The sequence below is a fragment of the Sapajus apella genome, unplaced genomic scaffold (assembly GCF_009761245.1).
Source record: "Sapajus apella isolate SASKATOON/1434 unplaced genomic scaffold, GSC_monkey_1.0 scaffold4, whole genome shotgun sequence".
NCBI classification, from domain to species: domain Eukaryota; kingdom Metazoa; phylum Chordata; class Mammalia; order Primates; family Cebidae; genus Sapajus; species Sapajus apella.
In genome coordinates, this window is record NW_022436944.1 from 24,057,909 (window position 1) to 24,074,236 (window position 16,328).

A 16,328-nucleotide genomic window follows, 5' to 3' on the forward strand; every position below is an offset into this window, starting at 1 on the left:
AAAAAAAAAAAAAAAAATTTTCTGAAATTAGAGTGTTGATAGTTGCACAATTTTGAATATACTTAAAAACCACTTAATAGTGCACGTTATTTATTTAAATAATTTTTTCTTTTTACTTTTTGTAAAGATGGAGTCTTGCTATGTTTCCCAGGCTGGTCTCAAATTCCTGTGCTCAAGCCATCCTCCACTCTCAGCTTCCCAAAGTGCTAGGATTACAGGCGTGAGTCACTGCACCTAGTCAATTGTATACTTTAAAAGGGTAAATTTTGGCCAGGCACTTGTAATCCCAGCACTTTGGGAGGCAAAGGTGGGTAGATTGCTTGAACCCAGGAGTTCAAGACCAGCCTGGGCAAAATGGTGAAACCCCATCTCCACAAAAAATACCAAAAACTTAGCTGGGCATGGGACTACATCACCTGTAGTCCCAGGTCCTCAGGAGGCTGAGGTGAGAGGACCACCTGAGCCTAGGAGGTTGAGGCTACAGGAGTCATAATTACACCACTGCACTCCAGCCTGAGTGACAGAGTGAGACTATCTCCGAAAAAAAAAAAAAAGGTGAATTGTAGTGTATATGAATTATATCTCAATAAAGCTGGTTTTTTCATTGCTTTTAGAGCTATTTTTTAAGCCACACAAGAAAAACCAGTCTTACTATTCAATGCACTATTTATTCACCACATTTGGCTCCAAATGACAGACCCACATCTATCTACCATCTCCCATAAAAACTAACCCCTCAAAGAAAAAATATTTTTCTAACACTGAAAATATTTTAAGTGTCATTAATTCTGACAGTAATTCCCAGAAGGTTCCAAAAATGTTCTGGGAAACATACACTACACATACTAATAATTTAAATACCTCAGTTCAGAATTGCTTAAGACAACCCCATAGCTTTAAATTTATACCCAAAATACAGTCAAGTTTTGACTTGCAATATATTATGAGCATAAATAGCAAATGTTCCCTGCTCAAAGAACATAAAGAATATCATCTATGTATCCTAATTCATTATGTCTCACCTAAGTAAATTACTGGGTTAGAAAGCACCAAAACCTAACATTTTACCCCCAACCCAACAAAAAATGAAAAACAAAAAGCCAAAGTCTTGCTTATAGTGGAAGTATCATGGGCAGTGTCATCTCTGAACATAAATGGTCAATTACTTGAATATGACTTACAGGTTTTTTGGTTTCTATCACAAGAAGAGATGGTGGTCTTTCATTGGAAGACTGATTTGGAGGATTTTTTTGATCTGCAAATCTTGAAGACGGCTTATAGATTTTACCTCTTTTTTCATCTGTTTCATGTTCTTCTGAAATTTAAAATACTAAGTCTCAAAATTAATTTCGCATCATTTTTTACTTTTTTATTTGAAAACAAGTAAAAATTAGTAAAATGCTTTTAGGATTAAGAGGTATCACTATTGACAAACATGAAATTAAATTCAAATATTATCACCTCAATACTACTAATTTAATCATTTTGTTACATAACGATGACACATATTACAAATTCTGACTAGTGCTCTGCTGTCTTAAAGCTTGAAAGAAACTAAACATGTTTATAAGCTATCTGGCTTCAATATCTCATTAGCGACACTTGGCCATTTATCTTGCTAATTAATATAACCACTAGAGGGTGCTGATAGAAAATGTAAAATTCAAAAGTAACCATATTTCTTTGCACAATTATCTACCTGCAGTTATTCAATGGGGTTTGCAAAAACTGTAACAGTTATACTTCATTAGCAGTTATATTTTATAAACTTACCTTTAGCTGCATTAACGACACCCCCTCGCACAAATGTTTTCACCTTATTACCATCGCTTCCTTCAAAAGCAGCAAGAAATTCCTCATAAATCTCAGCAGCTGCCTTTTCATCCTCCTACATACACATGAAAATATTAATATCACAATACAAAAATCGTTAATGTACATAGGGTTAAATTCATCAAGGAATAATATGAATGAAAGCCCTCCCTTCCCAGGTCAAGCAGTCCTAACATGTAATAACATCTAATCTTTAGCAGATACTAAATATTAATGAAATTAAAAGAGGCTTTGCTCCTCTACTGCCAATTTGTTTGTTTTTGCTTTTGTTTTTGTTTTTTTTAAAGGACCCACTGCGTAGCCTTTGTATGATCTACTGGCAATTTGTAGAACCAGAAAAGAACCCGTAAGTATAGACTAATTAGGAAATGTGTCTAGAGACAACTCAAGCATCAAATTGTATGACAACTGACTATATGAGAACATATTATGCTAGTAATGTTTACCAAGTTTCCAAGGCATGATGATTTAATTCAGTGAATATAAATATTTTTCAAATCACCAAAAACATGAGTATTAGAAGTTGAAGCAGCAATATCTACTGACAAGTGGCATTAAAGAAAAGAAAGCTCAGAAGAATCTTGATATTTTCAATTATTCTAAATGTCCCCAAAACATATATGAACAGAAGAAGGGCCAATGGAACATTAACAGAAAATACAGAATAAAATCGAATAGCATGTGGAAATTTAGTGTTCAATAAAAGAAGCATCTCAAATGAACGGGAAATAAACTTTTCAATAAATGATAATGGGATAACTGAATAATTATCTGAAAAAAGACAAAAATGAATCTATTCTTCACACCACATACCAGAATAAACTACAAAATAATTTAACATTCTTAAAAAACGAAACCATACAGTACTAGAGGAAAACATGAGGAAATTCTTTTATAAGCTTATAGTGGAAAAAACTTAACTGAAAAACCAGAAATCATAGGGAAAGACTGATAAATCTGATTGTACTACAATAGTTTTTGCATGAAGAAGAACACCAGCAGCAAAATAAAAAACAACAAAGTGAGAAAAAAAATTGTACCATGTATAACAAACTGTTAATATAACTTACAGAGAAAAAATGGTTTAGATGCGAGCAGACACTTCACAGAAACAAACACAAGAAAAACTGTTAAACTTTACTCATAATGAGAGAAATGCAAATTTAAAACTACACTAAGATACCATTTTTCATGTAAGAGATTGGTGAAACTCCACTGTTGGCAGTGCTATGGGGAAATATTCATTCATACATTACTGACAGGGATGCAAAATATTCCTGCCCCTACAGAGAACATTTTGACAATGACAAATATAGAAAAACTACATTTATGCATTTACCATTCAACCCAATAATCTCATTTATAAGTATATATCCCCAAATCTCACCTATAAGAATATATTCCAAAGATAACACTAGCAAAAAAAAAACAAACATACGCATAACATTATCCATAACAGCATTATTTGTAATGACAAAAGAACAAAACATAAATGCCCTCAATAGAATTTTAGTTGAATAAATGACTACATATCTACACAGCCATAGAAGAATAAGGAGTATTTCTATATACTTGTGAAATATACTTATTTCTGAGATATGTTAAGTTAAAAAAGCAAGTTGGAAAAAAAGTATATTGTATAAAGCATGCAATCATTAAACTAAGGGGAATGGATACAATGTGTATGTACACACACACACACACACACACACACCCTTTACTTATACAAAAAGAATAGATTAGAAAATAGCCAAAACTATAACAAAGAAAAAAGAAACCAGGTGAGGGAACAAGAAGCTGGATTCCTAGGAATATACCTTGTGTTACAGATTTGACTCAGAGGTGGAGCTGAGACTATCCTAGAGGTTAAGAATCTTTGGGAACCATTCCTCTAACACACTAACCCCTTAGACACATTCATTTCCAAGGATAATTCAAAATACATTTTCAACATTACCTTTTTCTTTAATTCTTCCTGTTCCTTTTTACTTAAAGTTCGCTTAGCTGTACTCATTTTTCCAATACTGAATGCTTTAAGTTTGTTTTCCAGAAGAGGCTAAGAAATAAAAAGCATACCTTTACATATACATTCTTAATGCTATCTAAAACTTTAATACATATCACCTGATAACTCAGTCTTCAGAATAGACTGCATTTTAAAAAAATTTCATTGTGAAGAAAAGCTGGGGATACTCTACACATCAGGTGCCTATCTTGCTTGACTCTGATGTTAAGTAGTCATCAAAGAAATGTCTTCATTCGATAGCTCAAGGTCAAAAACAGGCAAAAGTCATGTTTATAAAAAGGTAAAAATAGAAGAGACAGACACTAATGCTTAGGACAAGAATAAAGGCATTTGAGGAGGGAAAGCACAGATGTTTCTGGGGAAAAGTTGCAATGATAGAATACAGATCCTCAAGTAGGTAAAGGGAGGCATACATTTCCATGGTCCAGTGGCAGGAATTTACCATCTATAACTCTCATTTCACATACTGTAAATCACTTCTTCTTTATAATTTGGTAAATTACCTCATTCTTCATCAATAATACTGACATTTATGAACATAATTTCATTCTTTGCTGGGATTAAAGTGTCACCTACAATATTTTAAGTTTCAGCTCAAGTAAAACTATATTAACTAATTTTAAATATAAAACAACATTTTAGTGAACTCTTCATTCATGTAACTTAGAAGCAACTTTCTTCTGAAATACAGCCTGAATACATTGTCTGTAGACCTTTTCGTTCAATCAGTTACTCATTTGATTTATAAACTTAAAAGGTAGGAAATGTTTATTAAATAAAACCTAAAATACTGAAATCTGAAGGTTTCTCTCTCTCCTACTAAAATGAGAAGTTAACCAATTACAAAATTAAGACTTTATTAATTCCCTGGTCATTAAATAGGCTTGCCTTTGGGAGATGCAGAATGGAAGAGTAACACTGTTATTATTTTTAAGTTATATTAAAATCCTTTTGAGAAAAATAAAGCAGTTGATAACCCAAAGGTCAATACTGAGTTTCACGAGTGGATTCAAAATAAATTTTCTCAAAACAGAAAATCGTTTTGCCATCATTCAGTGTCTTTGGTTTCAACTTCAAAAGTTTAAACAAGGTGCAAAATTATATATGAATTAAATGAAATACAAGGAAAACTTAACCATGCTCAAATTTTATTTATAACCTAAGAACTAAATTCAGATACCCGAGAGAAGTGGCTAAGTAAACTATGGAGTATTTTTTCAAATAAACAATATAAGCAATCATTATAAATTTTACAGAAATGAAAAATATTATAACTAAAAACAGGATATTTTAAAACGGGTTCTTGTAAAATAAATCTAGGCCAAGTAAAAATATATTTATGCCTAGAAATACTAAACAAGAAAAATAATTTACCAGTGGTTAACACTGGCTGGTGATGACTGTGTTATCATATGTCACAAATTTAACCACAAGAAAAGATTACTTGACATAGAATAAAAGTCTAAAAGAGTCTGAGAGCACTTTGCAGATCTACAAGTAAAGAAGCTCCTTCTCTGTGTTCCTGTATTGCCCTGGGAACTGCACTTATCAGAGTGAATAGCACCTGCTCCTGTTTGCTTCCCAAACTGAGACTATAAGCCTTCTGGGAACAAGAATAGTTTCAGTGACCTGTGCATTTCCAGTAACTGGTATCTGGCACTTGGTTCAGTACATGTTTAAGGGGGGAAAGATAAATTTGACAATTGACCATTTTAAATCCAAACACCACTTTGTTTTTTGAATAAAATTTAAAACTCTAAAATGAAATACATCTCACATTTGAACTAAAACGATTTCCCTAAATAAACTTGAGTTTACTGTAATTTCAAATACAAAAAAAAAAAAAATGCTATTTTCAAATAGAATAAAATGAAACACATACAAAACCATGATATTCAACTACTAAATTAAATCAAGGACAAATTAAATCATTAACTATCCTTTCTTATCTTTACCTTATCTTATCTATACTCACTCTTGAGAGATTCTGGTGAGGAGAATCACAAAGGCTTTCGCGGGCACTTTCATTCCTATAATTATGTTTTCTTGGGCTCTTAGGTCGTGTCCGACTTGGCATATCACTATCTGAGGGTCCAGATGCATCCATCTTCAGGAAAAGTAAAATAAGAGAAAAAACAAACCACACATACATACATATATAGCACTGAAAACCAGAAATAAGCCATGTCAGATATTGACAAATTTCATTGTACATTATCAAAATATCACATCCCTTAATATCACCATTGATTTCATCAGAAAAATTCCTAAGAACAGGGGAAGTTTTCAGTAACTCTAACTCACAAGCTTGAATTTTATGTTGGTAATAGTTGTTTTCCTTGAAGTAACAGGTTCATTACCTTCATTTTCAAGAAAATGTCTGCCAAAATACCCAAGTCTGATTAACCATAGTTTGCCTGTCAGTCATTCCCAAGTAAAAATGGTGTTTCATGAAAAAGGCAGGTAGTTTCATTTCTCAACTCAAACATCACATTTTGGTAAGCTAAGTGTTATACATACTTCTTATTTTATCACACAGAATATTAAGACAAACTATACAAAAGATCAAGACAATAGTAATAATTTTTACTGCTTGATGTAGTAAAACAATAGTAATTTTTATAGCTTCAAGCAGTAAAAATTATTTCTAATTATGCTAGCCTCTTAAGTGAAATTACTCTGCCTGGTGGGGAAGAATATAATGACAAGTATATTCTGGTGTCACTGCGTTGATTTGTGCTCAAGTGCCAAAAGTTTACCCACCAAATGCTTTTGCACCTCCAGCTACATTTGCATTCCTGCAAACACCAAAACAGTGAAAAAGGCATAAATAATGCCTTAGTATTATTACAAAAATTAGTTTTTAATTCACAGACCCTTCTCATAAGATTCTCAGTGACTCCCGGGGTCTTCGGACTATACTTTGAACAATGCTGTAATATCATATATAAAGAAATACTTTTGCAGTATTATCTATCCAAAATGTTATCCAAAAGCTTTAAACAAAAAATATATGCCTATTTGTTAAATCTTAACAACTGCACCTCCCCACCACAGAACATTATGATGCCTTAAAAAAGAATAGCTTAGAGTTTTAACAGTTTACCTACAAGGGATTTCCACCATGTTCTATGCAGTGAGAAAACCGTGTGTATAATGCAACCCCATAGTCAATATATAAGTACACATACTTACATGTGTACAGATTTTTACACAATAAAAATAAGAAAATATACATACTAGCTTTCTAACATGGCTTGAGAGGGCTAACTTACACAAGCAGAACACACAAAAAAGGAAGGTGCCTAGAAAAAACAGTAAAAGAAAAAAAGCACATACAATACAATTGTACTTATTGTCAAGTAAAATCATTGATGTGGGGTTACATATGAGGATAAATTAAATTTTAAGGAAAAAAGAGAAAGATTGCCTTTTATACTCACATGTGCATCTGAAGATCCAGATGAATGAACATCTGATGATCTCGTCTACAAGCATTAAAAACAAAAGTCAGTATTTTCAAAATATCTTATACTAAGAAACTATGTCTCTCATGTTTTACAAACTTAATCTCTCCTAACTTCCAGCAATTTCTCCTCAGCTAATAAAACTGAGCAAAGGCAGTCTCTGACTTACGAAAAGATTGTGATACAAAGTAAATGTGTAAGTAATTTCTTTAAAATTCGGCCTTCATATTTCCAAAAATATGATATAAACGCCAGTGGGATATATATGAGGCACAACTACCTCTTCATAGTATACACTGGAAATCTAACCACCATTTTTACGACAGAAGTTTTATGCAAAAGCTCTTCCTAATCATAGATGCACTGTTTACTGCCACAGCACTACCAGCAACTTCTTGAGCCATAGCATAAGAACTCTCTTCCTTTCTCTAGCCACCCAAAGCCACATGAAGAAATCCACATATAAATCTTTGCTATTAAAGGGTACAAATTTTGCAGAAAGTTCAAGAAAACATTATTGAATCACCAATAAGGCACGATTTACAACTTGTTGTAAGTGGGATGATTCTACAGCATGTCACAGGCTGCCTGGTGGCATGAGAAAGAGTTCATATTATACGTTCCAGCAATGTCAACTGTTAAAATTTCAACTTTTATTAATTGAGCTACATATCAGATTACACATGGTATGCAATAATTTGTTTTCACTATGCATGTAAAGACAAAGACAACAAGCTACAAGGCTATTAATTAAATAATATATGCTATCTGTAATTTTTACTTGGAGAGCCAAAATATAACTGCCACTGAGCTTTATTTTTGAGGGTATAGGGTAGTGAGATTTTACTTGTTTTTATTTATATATTTAAGTGTTAAGTGTTCAAATGAAATCAAGAATTTTGAGATCACAAATATCTCACTTGACCCCAACTCCCAGTTCCAGATATCATATAAAGTATTAGAAAAAATATTAATTTAATAGAAAATTGAAGATTCATATGTTACTTAAAACAGAGCAAATCAGGAAGATTAATATAGATCCATATAGTATTGTTTTATTTACACTGTCCAAACAAAAGGCTAAGAACAGCTGGTAAGATTTTTACACTGAATCAATTTACTCCCCTGAACTCCACTGTATTGAGCAACAGCATAGGCAAAAATCAGCCCAGGACAACCACACACTGGGACACCTCCCATCACATTCTTACTTTTTTTTTTTTTTTTTTTTTGAGACAGAGTCTCACTCTGTCACCGTGGCGAGATCTCAGCTCACTGCAGCCTCCGCCTCCCTGGTTCCATGATTCTCCTTCCTCAGCCTCCTGGGTAGCTGGGATTACAGGAAAGTGCCACCACACCAGGATAATTTTTGTATTTTTAGTAGAGACAGGGTTTCATCAAGATGGCCAGGCTGGTCTCGAACTCCTGACCTCAGGTTGATCTGCCCACCTCAACCTCTGAAAGTGCTAGGATTACAGGTGTGAGTCACCACACCCAGCCCTAACTCATTCTTCCTGTCCATGGTTTTCCTGTCCCCACCTTTTTCATCCACCCTCATTTTCTTCTTGCAGCTAATCTTTCTTAAAAGTCAAGATGGTATGAAAGAAGAAAATGTTTAGTATTTATTAACTATGAAACACACTGAAACATACCTTGAAATGCATCAATTTACAAAGGTCTAGAAATTTAAAAATCCAAAAGAATAAATACTGTTACAAAAGAAAAACAAGTTCAGTCAAGAGGTTGACGGACTGAAAAAAAAAATCGACTGCCTTCTAATATACCAATATTAACTTGCTAGGTAACAAAAACATCCTAATCATAAAAGCAACAAAAAATATAAAACATCTAGAAACCAACTTAAGAAATGTACATAACCCTTGTGAAGAAAACAAAAACTTTAGGAAAAATTCAGCTACTCAAGTCACCTTTTCAAGACTCATTATTACTGGGTGGGAAAATTCAATGTTAAGATAATGTCAATGATACTCAAATTTCTTCACATACTTAATACAATTTCATTCAATAGCTCAAAATTCCAAAGGGAAATACATCAGCTTTCAAAATAACACAATTTGATAAATTTGCAAATGGAGTAATAACAGCACGGTGAAGGACAATGCACCAGCTGATTTCAATTAGCCTAAGATGTCACTAACCACGTTTACTGCAAACCATTTTCCACTGATACACACCTATAGCTACATAGCATTCAGCACAGAACATTTTAAGGCTTAAAAACAGTTCAAACAGTAGTAAACACACTTTTTAAAAGAATAATCACTTTCTAAAGCTAACAGTCAAGGTAAACAGTAAATACCGCACTATTTCAGAAGCTGAGCCTCTCCCTCTCCTTAACCTGGAACTGAACTATACATTTGTCTTGAGTTTGGCTTTTTAACTGAAGAACACAAACCAACGATGCTTAAAGATCTCCTGAAGTCTATGGCACAACTCCTTATCCAAATGAAAGGACCCAAAAGCAGCTGGATGTAGTAGCTCACATCTGTAATCTCAGCTATTCGGGAGGCTGAGATGGGATGACTGCTTGAGGCCAGGAATTCAAGACCAGCCTGGGCAACATAGCAAGAATTCCTATCTCTAGGGAGAAAGGAAAGGAAAAAGGAAAAAGGAGAAGAGAGGAGAGCAAAGGAGGAAAAGAAAAAAGACACAAAAGCAAGAAATGAAAAGGCAGACAAAGGGAAGTTTGAAGCAATAAAGTAGCATACCCAAGAGAAATTTATTTTAGGGCAGAGAAAGCAGACAGTACAAATGTGGGGAGGGACAGCAAGAAAATCCAAAAGGAAGAAAGATCATTGTGATGGCTGCTAAGGGGATGCAAGTGAAGAGAACTACACTACCTGTGGCCCTATAGCTTGCTGGCTGAGAACAAAACTAATTTTCTTCTGCCTGCTCCAACTTTACTTCAAGTGAAAGCCCCATATCTAAGTTTCCAAATTAGCAAGCTATCCACTGCAACATTCCTCCAACACCACCATTTCCACATAGTAAGCTCTCCATTCCCGTATCTGTCTCCTAATCTCCCACAGGTTTCTTCTCTCGCCGTCTAAGAGCAGCAACTTTCATCTCCACAAGTTTAGCAATCTCTCCCACAGGAAGCATACTGTATTGTCCCTCAACTAGACAGCATGCTCCTCAAAAATGAGTACATTCTGATTTAACATTTTCTAATTCAACATCAAGCAAAAAGATCTGGCAAGTGACACAGTCTCAATATACTTGACTTGTCAGAACAAGTGTCTACCACCAAACAAAATTACACTCCACACTGTCAACATACTACACTATCCATTAACAACAGCTACCTAGCTTAATACCACTATCCAAGTCAAATCAAGGTATCCATCTTCCAAAAAAAAATAAATAAATAAAACTTTACAAAATCATTAATATAAGCACTATGTAAATAAAGTTAAATAACAAACCGAAGATGATTTTTTAAATTATTCAAAACACTACAAATACTACATGAAAAGTTGTTAAGTACACTTTGAACAACCTATAGTTTATCTAAACTGAGAAAGGGCCTTGTGAAAAAATTTAAAATCAGGGAATAGATGTCTAACACTATGATTAGCCTCAAGTGCTACTGACAAACATATCTTGCTTTCAAAAATGTTATTTCAACAAAATATCCAGCACACGGCAGATGTACAATAAAATGTTAAAACTACCTATACTAGAATAAGAGGCAAATAGACTGTAATATTACTGTTTTTGATTTAATATCTTGTAGCAAGTTTTTCTTTTTATTCCAAAAATGATGCTCCTTGTAAAAAAATGGTGGGGGGGTAGAGGGGTAGATGTCTTCAACTTGCATATTAAATGAGCTTTTCTTTCAATGATATCCAGTAAGGCAAATGGGTATCTTTCTTAGGTTTACTTCCTAAGGAAAACAAAGCTTCGGAAATAAAAACCAAAAAGTGAAAATAAAAACTGGACTTTCAGGGCTGGGCGTGGTGACTCACACCTGTAATCCCAGCACTCTGGGAAGCCAAGGTGGGCAGATCACCAGGTCAGGAGATCGAGACCATTCTGGCTAACAAGGTGAAACCCCTTCTCTCCTACAAATACAAAAAATTAGCCAGGCATGGCAGCACACACCTGTAGTCCCAGCTACTTAGGAGGCTGAGGCAGGAGAATAGCTTGAACCTGGGTGATGGAGATTGCAGTGAGTTAAGATTGCACCAGGGCACTCCAGCCTGGTGACAGAGCGAGACTCCATCTCAAAAACAAAAACTGGACTTTCAGAAAACACCATCTCAAAAAAAAAAAAAAAACCAAAACCTAGACTTTCAGAAAACAATCAATTCAACCCAGAAAAATATAAATTATTTTTAAAACCATATCAACAGGCATATTCCAGCATCAGTACTGCAGGCTCAAGTTTCGAAAAAGTATCAATCGAGAAAATGGAAGATCAGTTCAGTTCTACCTTCCAGACCAAAACAAAACCTTCTACCAAAAAAACCTACCTTACATTTTAAGATAAGGTTACAACCATACCATAGTAAAGATTTGGTTTAAACTAAAACTGGCAAATACTGAAAAGCCTAATTTTCAAGGTTTGTTATTTTGTGTGGACCTTTTCATAAACTTTCAGGTACCACAAAAGATGAAAATTGGCAGTAATAAATACCTAAGGTTCACAAGCCTTGAATAGATCCTCATTTTACTTATTTCTTAGAATTGATACTTTTTGCTAATCAGCAAAGGCAGTCAATCAAAACAGTTCCCAAAGCAATTTAGCACTGGATGTCCGAGGAAGCCAGTGGTATTTTCTGTTTTATCCATTCACCTCTCTAACTCAATTTTTGGCGATATGGCAAAAAAGAAAAAAAAAAAAAAAAGCCATAGTCACAGAGAGAAACAGTAGGGCACACAATTCCATTATATTAGAAGTATTACCAGCACAGAAGATTGCATAAGAAAATATGAAATTTTCTTCATAACCTAATTTTGCTGAGCAAGCATACAACTGATGGTCAAAAATAATTTTTTATAAATTAAATTCTAAGGAAATATGTTTAACAATTTTACAAGCAAACAAAGGCTCACTCTCTCTCCTCTCAAAATCAAAGCTACAGCATAACATCAACACTCCTCCCCAACTAAGCAATATTTTAGAATAGTGATAAACAAATGCATAGGAAAATTTTAGCTCATTTCTAAAACATTTATTGAATGTCTACATCTGCTGGGCTCTAAAATGCAATGTACAGCAAAATCACACAGGAAATTAAAGGGCATAAGGGTCTCTTCAGAAAATTATGAATAAAGTCAGTCATTCAAATATACATACATAAAATATCATTTTAAAAATAGAGGCCAGGTGCAGTGGCTCAAGCCTGTAATCAATCCCAGCACTTTGGGAGGCCAAGGCGGGTGGATCACGAGTCAGGAGTTCGAGACCCGCCTGGCCAACATTGTGAAACTCCGTCTCTCTAAAAATACAAAAATTAGCCAGGCACCTGTAGTCCCAGCTACTAGGGAGGCTGAGGCAGAAGAATCACTTGAATCCAGGAGACAGAGGTTGCAGCGCCACTGCACTCCAGCCTGGGCAATAGGGTAAGATTCCGTTTCAAAAAACAAAAACAACAAACAACAGAAAACAAAAACTAGGAGAGTTGTAGACATTATCTAATTTAATCTTTTTATAATTAAGAAATGTTAATAATTTTGCCATATTGTACATTTCAAAATTAACATTTTCCCAATGTCTAGAAATAAGCATCCCTATCCATACTAATGGTAATTTAACTACCAAAGAAAACGACGAATCATGAAACAGAAGTATCTGTTCACTCCATCTGTACTGTAAAATACAAGCCACTCATTTGTTCTCTCCAGAGGAAGGGAAATCAAACCAGAGATCAAAGCCTAGAAATTTCAAATACTGTAGTATTAGCCAAAATGTCCTTACACTTTCTCTAATAAACTCTGTATTAGAAGTAAAAAGCAGCTATCTGAGCAGTCATTATGACAGATCCCAAATCACAGGATTAAGATTTATCCTGACATTTTGAAAGCAAAGAGCTTTTTATTTCTTCTAAGAACAAAAAAGGAGAGGGGAAAGAAACTAAGATCTATTATCTATTTATAGACATTAGTTCATTTAATCCTTATATCAACCTTGTAAAAAAAATTATATCCATATTAAAAATGACGAAATTGAGGCTCCACAGTTTAAGCATCTGCCTTAATATTATCGCAAATATAATTAATTACCAAGTCAGGATTTGAACCCAAATCTTTTTTGTTAACAAAATTCATGATCTTCCCACTACATTATGCAGCCTCCTATTAGTTAAGATATCCTAATTCCTTTTACAGATATCAGTAAGAAATCTGTTAATAGCATCAACAAATTATAATCTAAGGCAGTATAAACAGAAAAGATTACTAGATAACCCAAGAATTTATTTATAGAGAACAGCCATACATTCACAATCACGAGAAGTACTATTTTAGAAGGAAGCCTGAAACGTTTTCAGACATTGAAACGTTTTCAATGTATCCAAGACCTCAAGTAGGGGATACTTAAAATATTACTTTGAGAAGAAACAAAAATTGTGAGGCTTATACATGACTTGTTATGAATGTAGCTGGCTTTAATAATAGCTCCCTAACAGTAAGTGGGTCTGTTCTTGTCATGAGTCTATTAAGAAGAGTTGGTAGAGCGAGTTACCTCACTATTCCCTTCTCCCCAAAAGAAAGGGAGAAGAGGAAACGTAGTGGGGAGGGAAATAACAGACACAGAGTAAACAGTACCTTGTAAAGCAGCCAAAACTGGCCCCTTACCAAGTTTTTATCTAACTAAAGTATATCTAGTAAGACCATTACTAATTATGAACTAATTATTTTGGTGTACATCATTCACTAATTGGCATAAACAGCCTGATTATTAGAAACTGAGAAAGCAAGTAGAAAACAGAAAACGAGTTATGTTTCTCAGAACTGTAAACGCAAGGGTCTCTCCTACCGTAAACGTAACTTTCTAATAACCGATTTATAATCACACACACTCTTTAAGATATAACAGTCCTTAAAACCTTTAAGTGTTATACACCGTCTTGCATCAGCATCGGGAAGTTCAACTACCTCGTGGCAGTACCCACTACTTTTAATAAGTTCAAGACGAGAAATCCAAAGCAAAAAACGATTAAATGTCCTGCCCAACATGGCAACTAAGAACCCAACCTTACTAATGCTAAACTACCACAGGTCACTGGTTTCACAATACGCGCACAAGGTTCCCTGTAAACACAAATGCAATTTACTAATCGTACGTAGCTTACAAGTCTACCGGGCTTCTCTCTTCAGTGGAACACACAACATGAAGAGTCCACGAATCCTCTACCAACAAGTGCTTTTTACTTCCCCTTAAGGTAAAGACCACGTGTAGAGCGTACATTAACCTTGGCTATGCAGCCCTGCAAAGGAGAGGTGCTCCCGCCTCGACATTTCCCACCCCGCGTCTCTGCCCTAGTGCTCTTCCCCTCACAGCTCGACCCTAGAGGTTATTTATTCCTTGAAGGGAAACTGAGGGAGGCCGGAAGTGACTGAGATCCAAAACCCAGAAAAAAGCAGCACTTAGGCACCGGGAATCCATTCCCGCCTCTATCCCGGGCGCTGTCTGGCGGCCTCGGAGCGCAGAAAGCTGAGATACAGGGGAGCGTTTTCACGGCTTCGGACCTCAATCTGAATTCGCTCCAATGCCAAGCGCGGGCCGAAGTACTCACGCCACCACCGCCTGGGCACGCCAGTCTCGAGCTGAATCCAGGCTGGGACTAAGGGGAGATACCAGGCCTCTCAGCCTGCGCACCACAGTGCGGCGGCGCCCGGGCCTACCGTCGCGACCAGAACACAGAACCCAATCCCAGTCGCCTCTCGCAGACCAGAAGCGTCTGTAGGCCCCAGACGACAGAGGTAGATCCGTTGACTTACGAAATCCTGTCAGAAATTACCTTTGAACTGGCCTTCTGAGAGCCGCCTGGCGTTTTGTCCGCCATCTTGAGCTTTGCCCCTCCTTCGGCGGCGGTAGCAGCACGGGCGAGTCGAGCACCGAAAGAGCGGATCTCAGCGAAGCCCGCCAGAGGCGCCTGCAAGGCTGAATAGTCGACTGCCGATATAGTGAGTTCAGGGGAAGCCGCTCACGTGACTTCCGCTGTCAGTAATCTCCTCAGCTGCGCTCAATCGGCTGGTTTTCCTGGGAGTCTCGGCGCTGGGTCACGTTATTGGATCCGGGAATTCAGAGAAAGAATCTCCTTGTTCAGGGCCAGCTGATATTTCACTCTTATCCCAGCGCCAACCCTTGATAGAAGTGAACCAGTCGTATTTCCTGTGCGGGAAGGGAGCCGCTTTTTAAAGAACTGCCCTGGCCGTCTAGGGAGGAGCTTTTACTTCCATTCAAGATAGGCCTGGAGCTGACTGGTGGTCTGGCGCTCGATCGACGGAAACGCTGTTCTCGCCACTTCGGCAGCTCCCACCCTGGTGGGAGAGGCAAATCTGCAGTCTGGTCATTTTAAGATGGTGAATGTTGAGATAGAGTTGTGCCCGAAAAGCCGAGAAGAGGAGCGTTTGACCCAAGCTGAGGGTGATCCGATAGACACTGTTTAGGGCGTCTGCAGAGTTAGGGGCGTATGGAGACAGAGAACGCTGTAAATACAGACGTTATTCTAAATGTAGCATGCATGTAAAGTTGTGAGACATTTTAAAAATTACATTTTACGCTTTAGTGTTGTTTTCATTTTTCATCACGTAAATGGAAGAGCACCATATAAACTTTTCTGGATTTAGTACTTTTTTAAAAGTTCTTAATCAGGGCCTGGATTCAAAGAAGGAAAGCTTGCCCTGAATCGGGCCAGGCAAGGAAAATAGAAAGGACATTCCAGACAGAGTAGCTGACGCAAAAGCCTTGTGGCATGAATCAGTACAGCAGGCCGTGCAGGCCACCACAAGCAGTGAAGTTTTTTTAGAGG

The 16,328-nt window shown here is 36.1% G+C and overlaps 1 protein-coding gene across 6 annotated transcripts in view; it reads right to left on the reverse strand.

The window, feature by feature from the left end:
- Nucleotides 1–16,121, reverse strand: part of U2SURP (U2 snRNP associated SURP domain containing) — a 53,646-nt gene extending 37,525 nt beyond the window's left edge. For 2 of the 6 annotated variants that reach the window (XM_032258604.1, XM_032258593.1), the window contains exons 1-6: nt 15,315–15,459; nt 7,303–7,347; nt 5,835–5,966; nt 3,791–3,889; nt 1,774–1,888; nt 1,182–1,315 (exon numbers count right to left, since the gene is read on the reverse strand). In XM_032258604.1, the coding sequence (XP_032114495.1) occupies nt 1,182–1,315; nt 1,774–1,888; nt 3,791–3,889; nt 5,835–5,966; nt 7,303–7,347; nt 15,315–15,359 (570 nt within the window). In that variant the 5' untranslated portion in view covers nt 15,360–15,459. Of the gene's footprint in view, nt 1–1,181; nt 1,316–1,773; nt 1,889–3,790; nt 3,890–5,819; nt 5,967–7,302; nt 7,348–15,314 lie in introns of all 6 variants that reach the window. The other 4 variants (XM_032258583.1, XM_032258575.1, XM_032258619.1 and 1 more) reach the window with 3 other exon arrangements.
- Between the last annotated feature and the right edge of the window lie 207 nt (nt 16,122–16,328).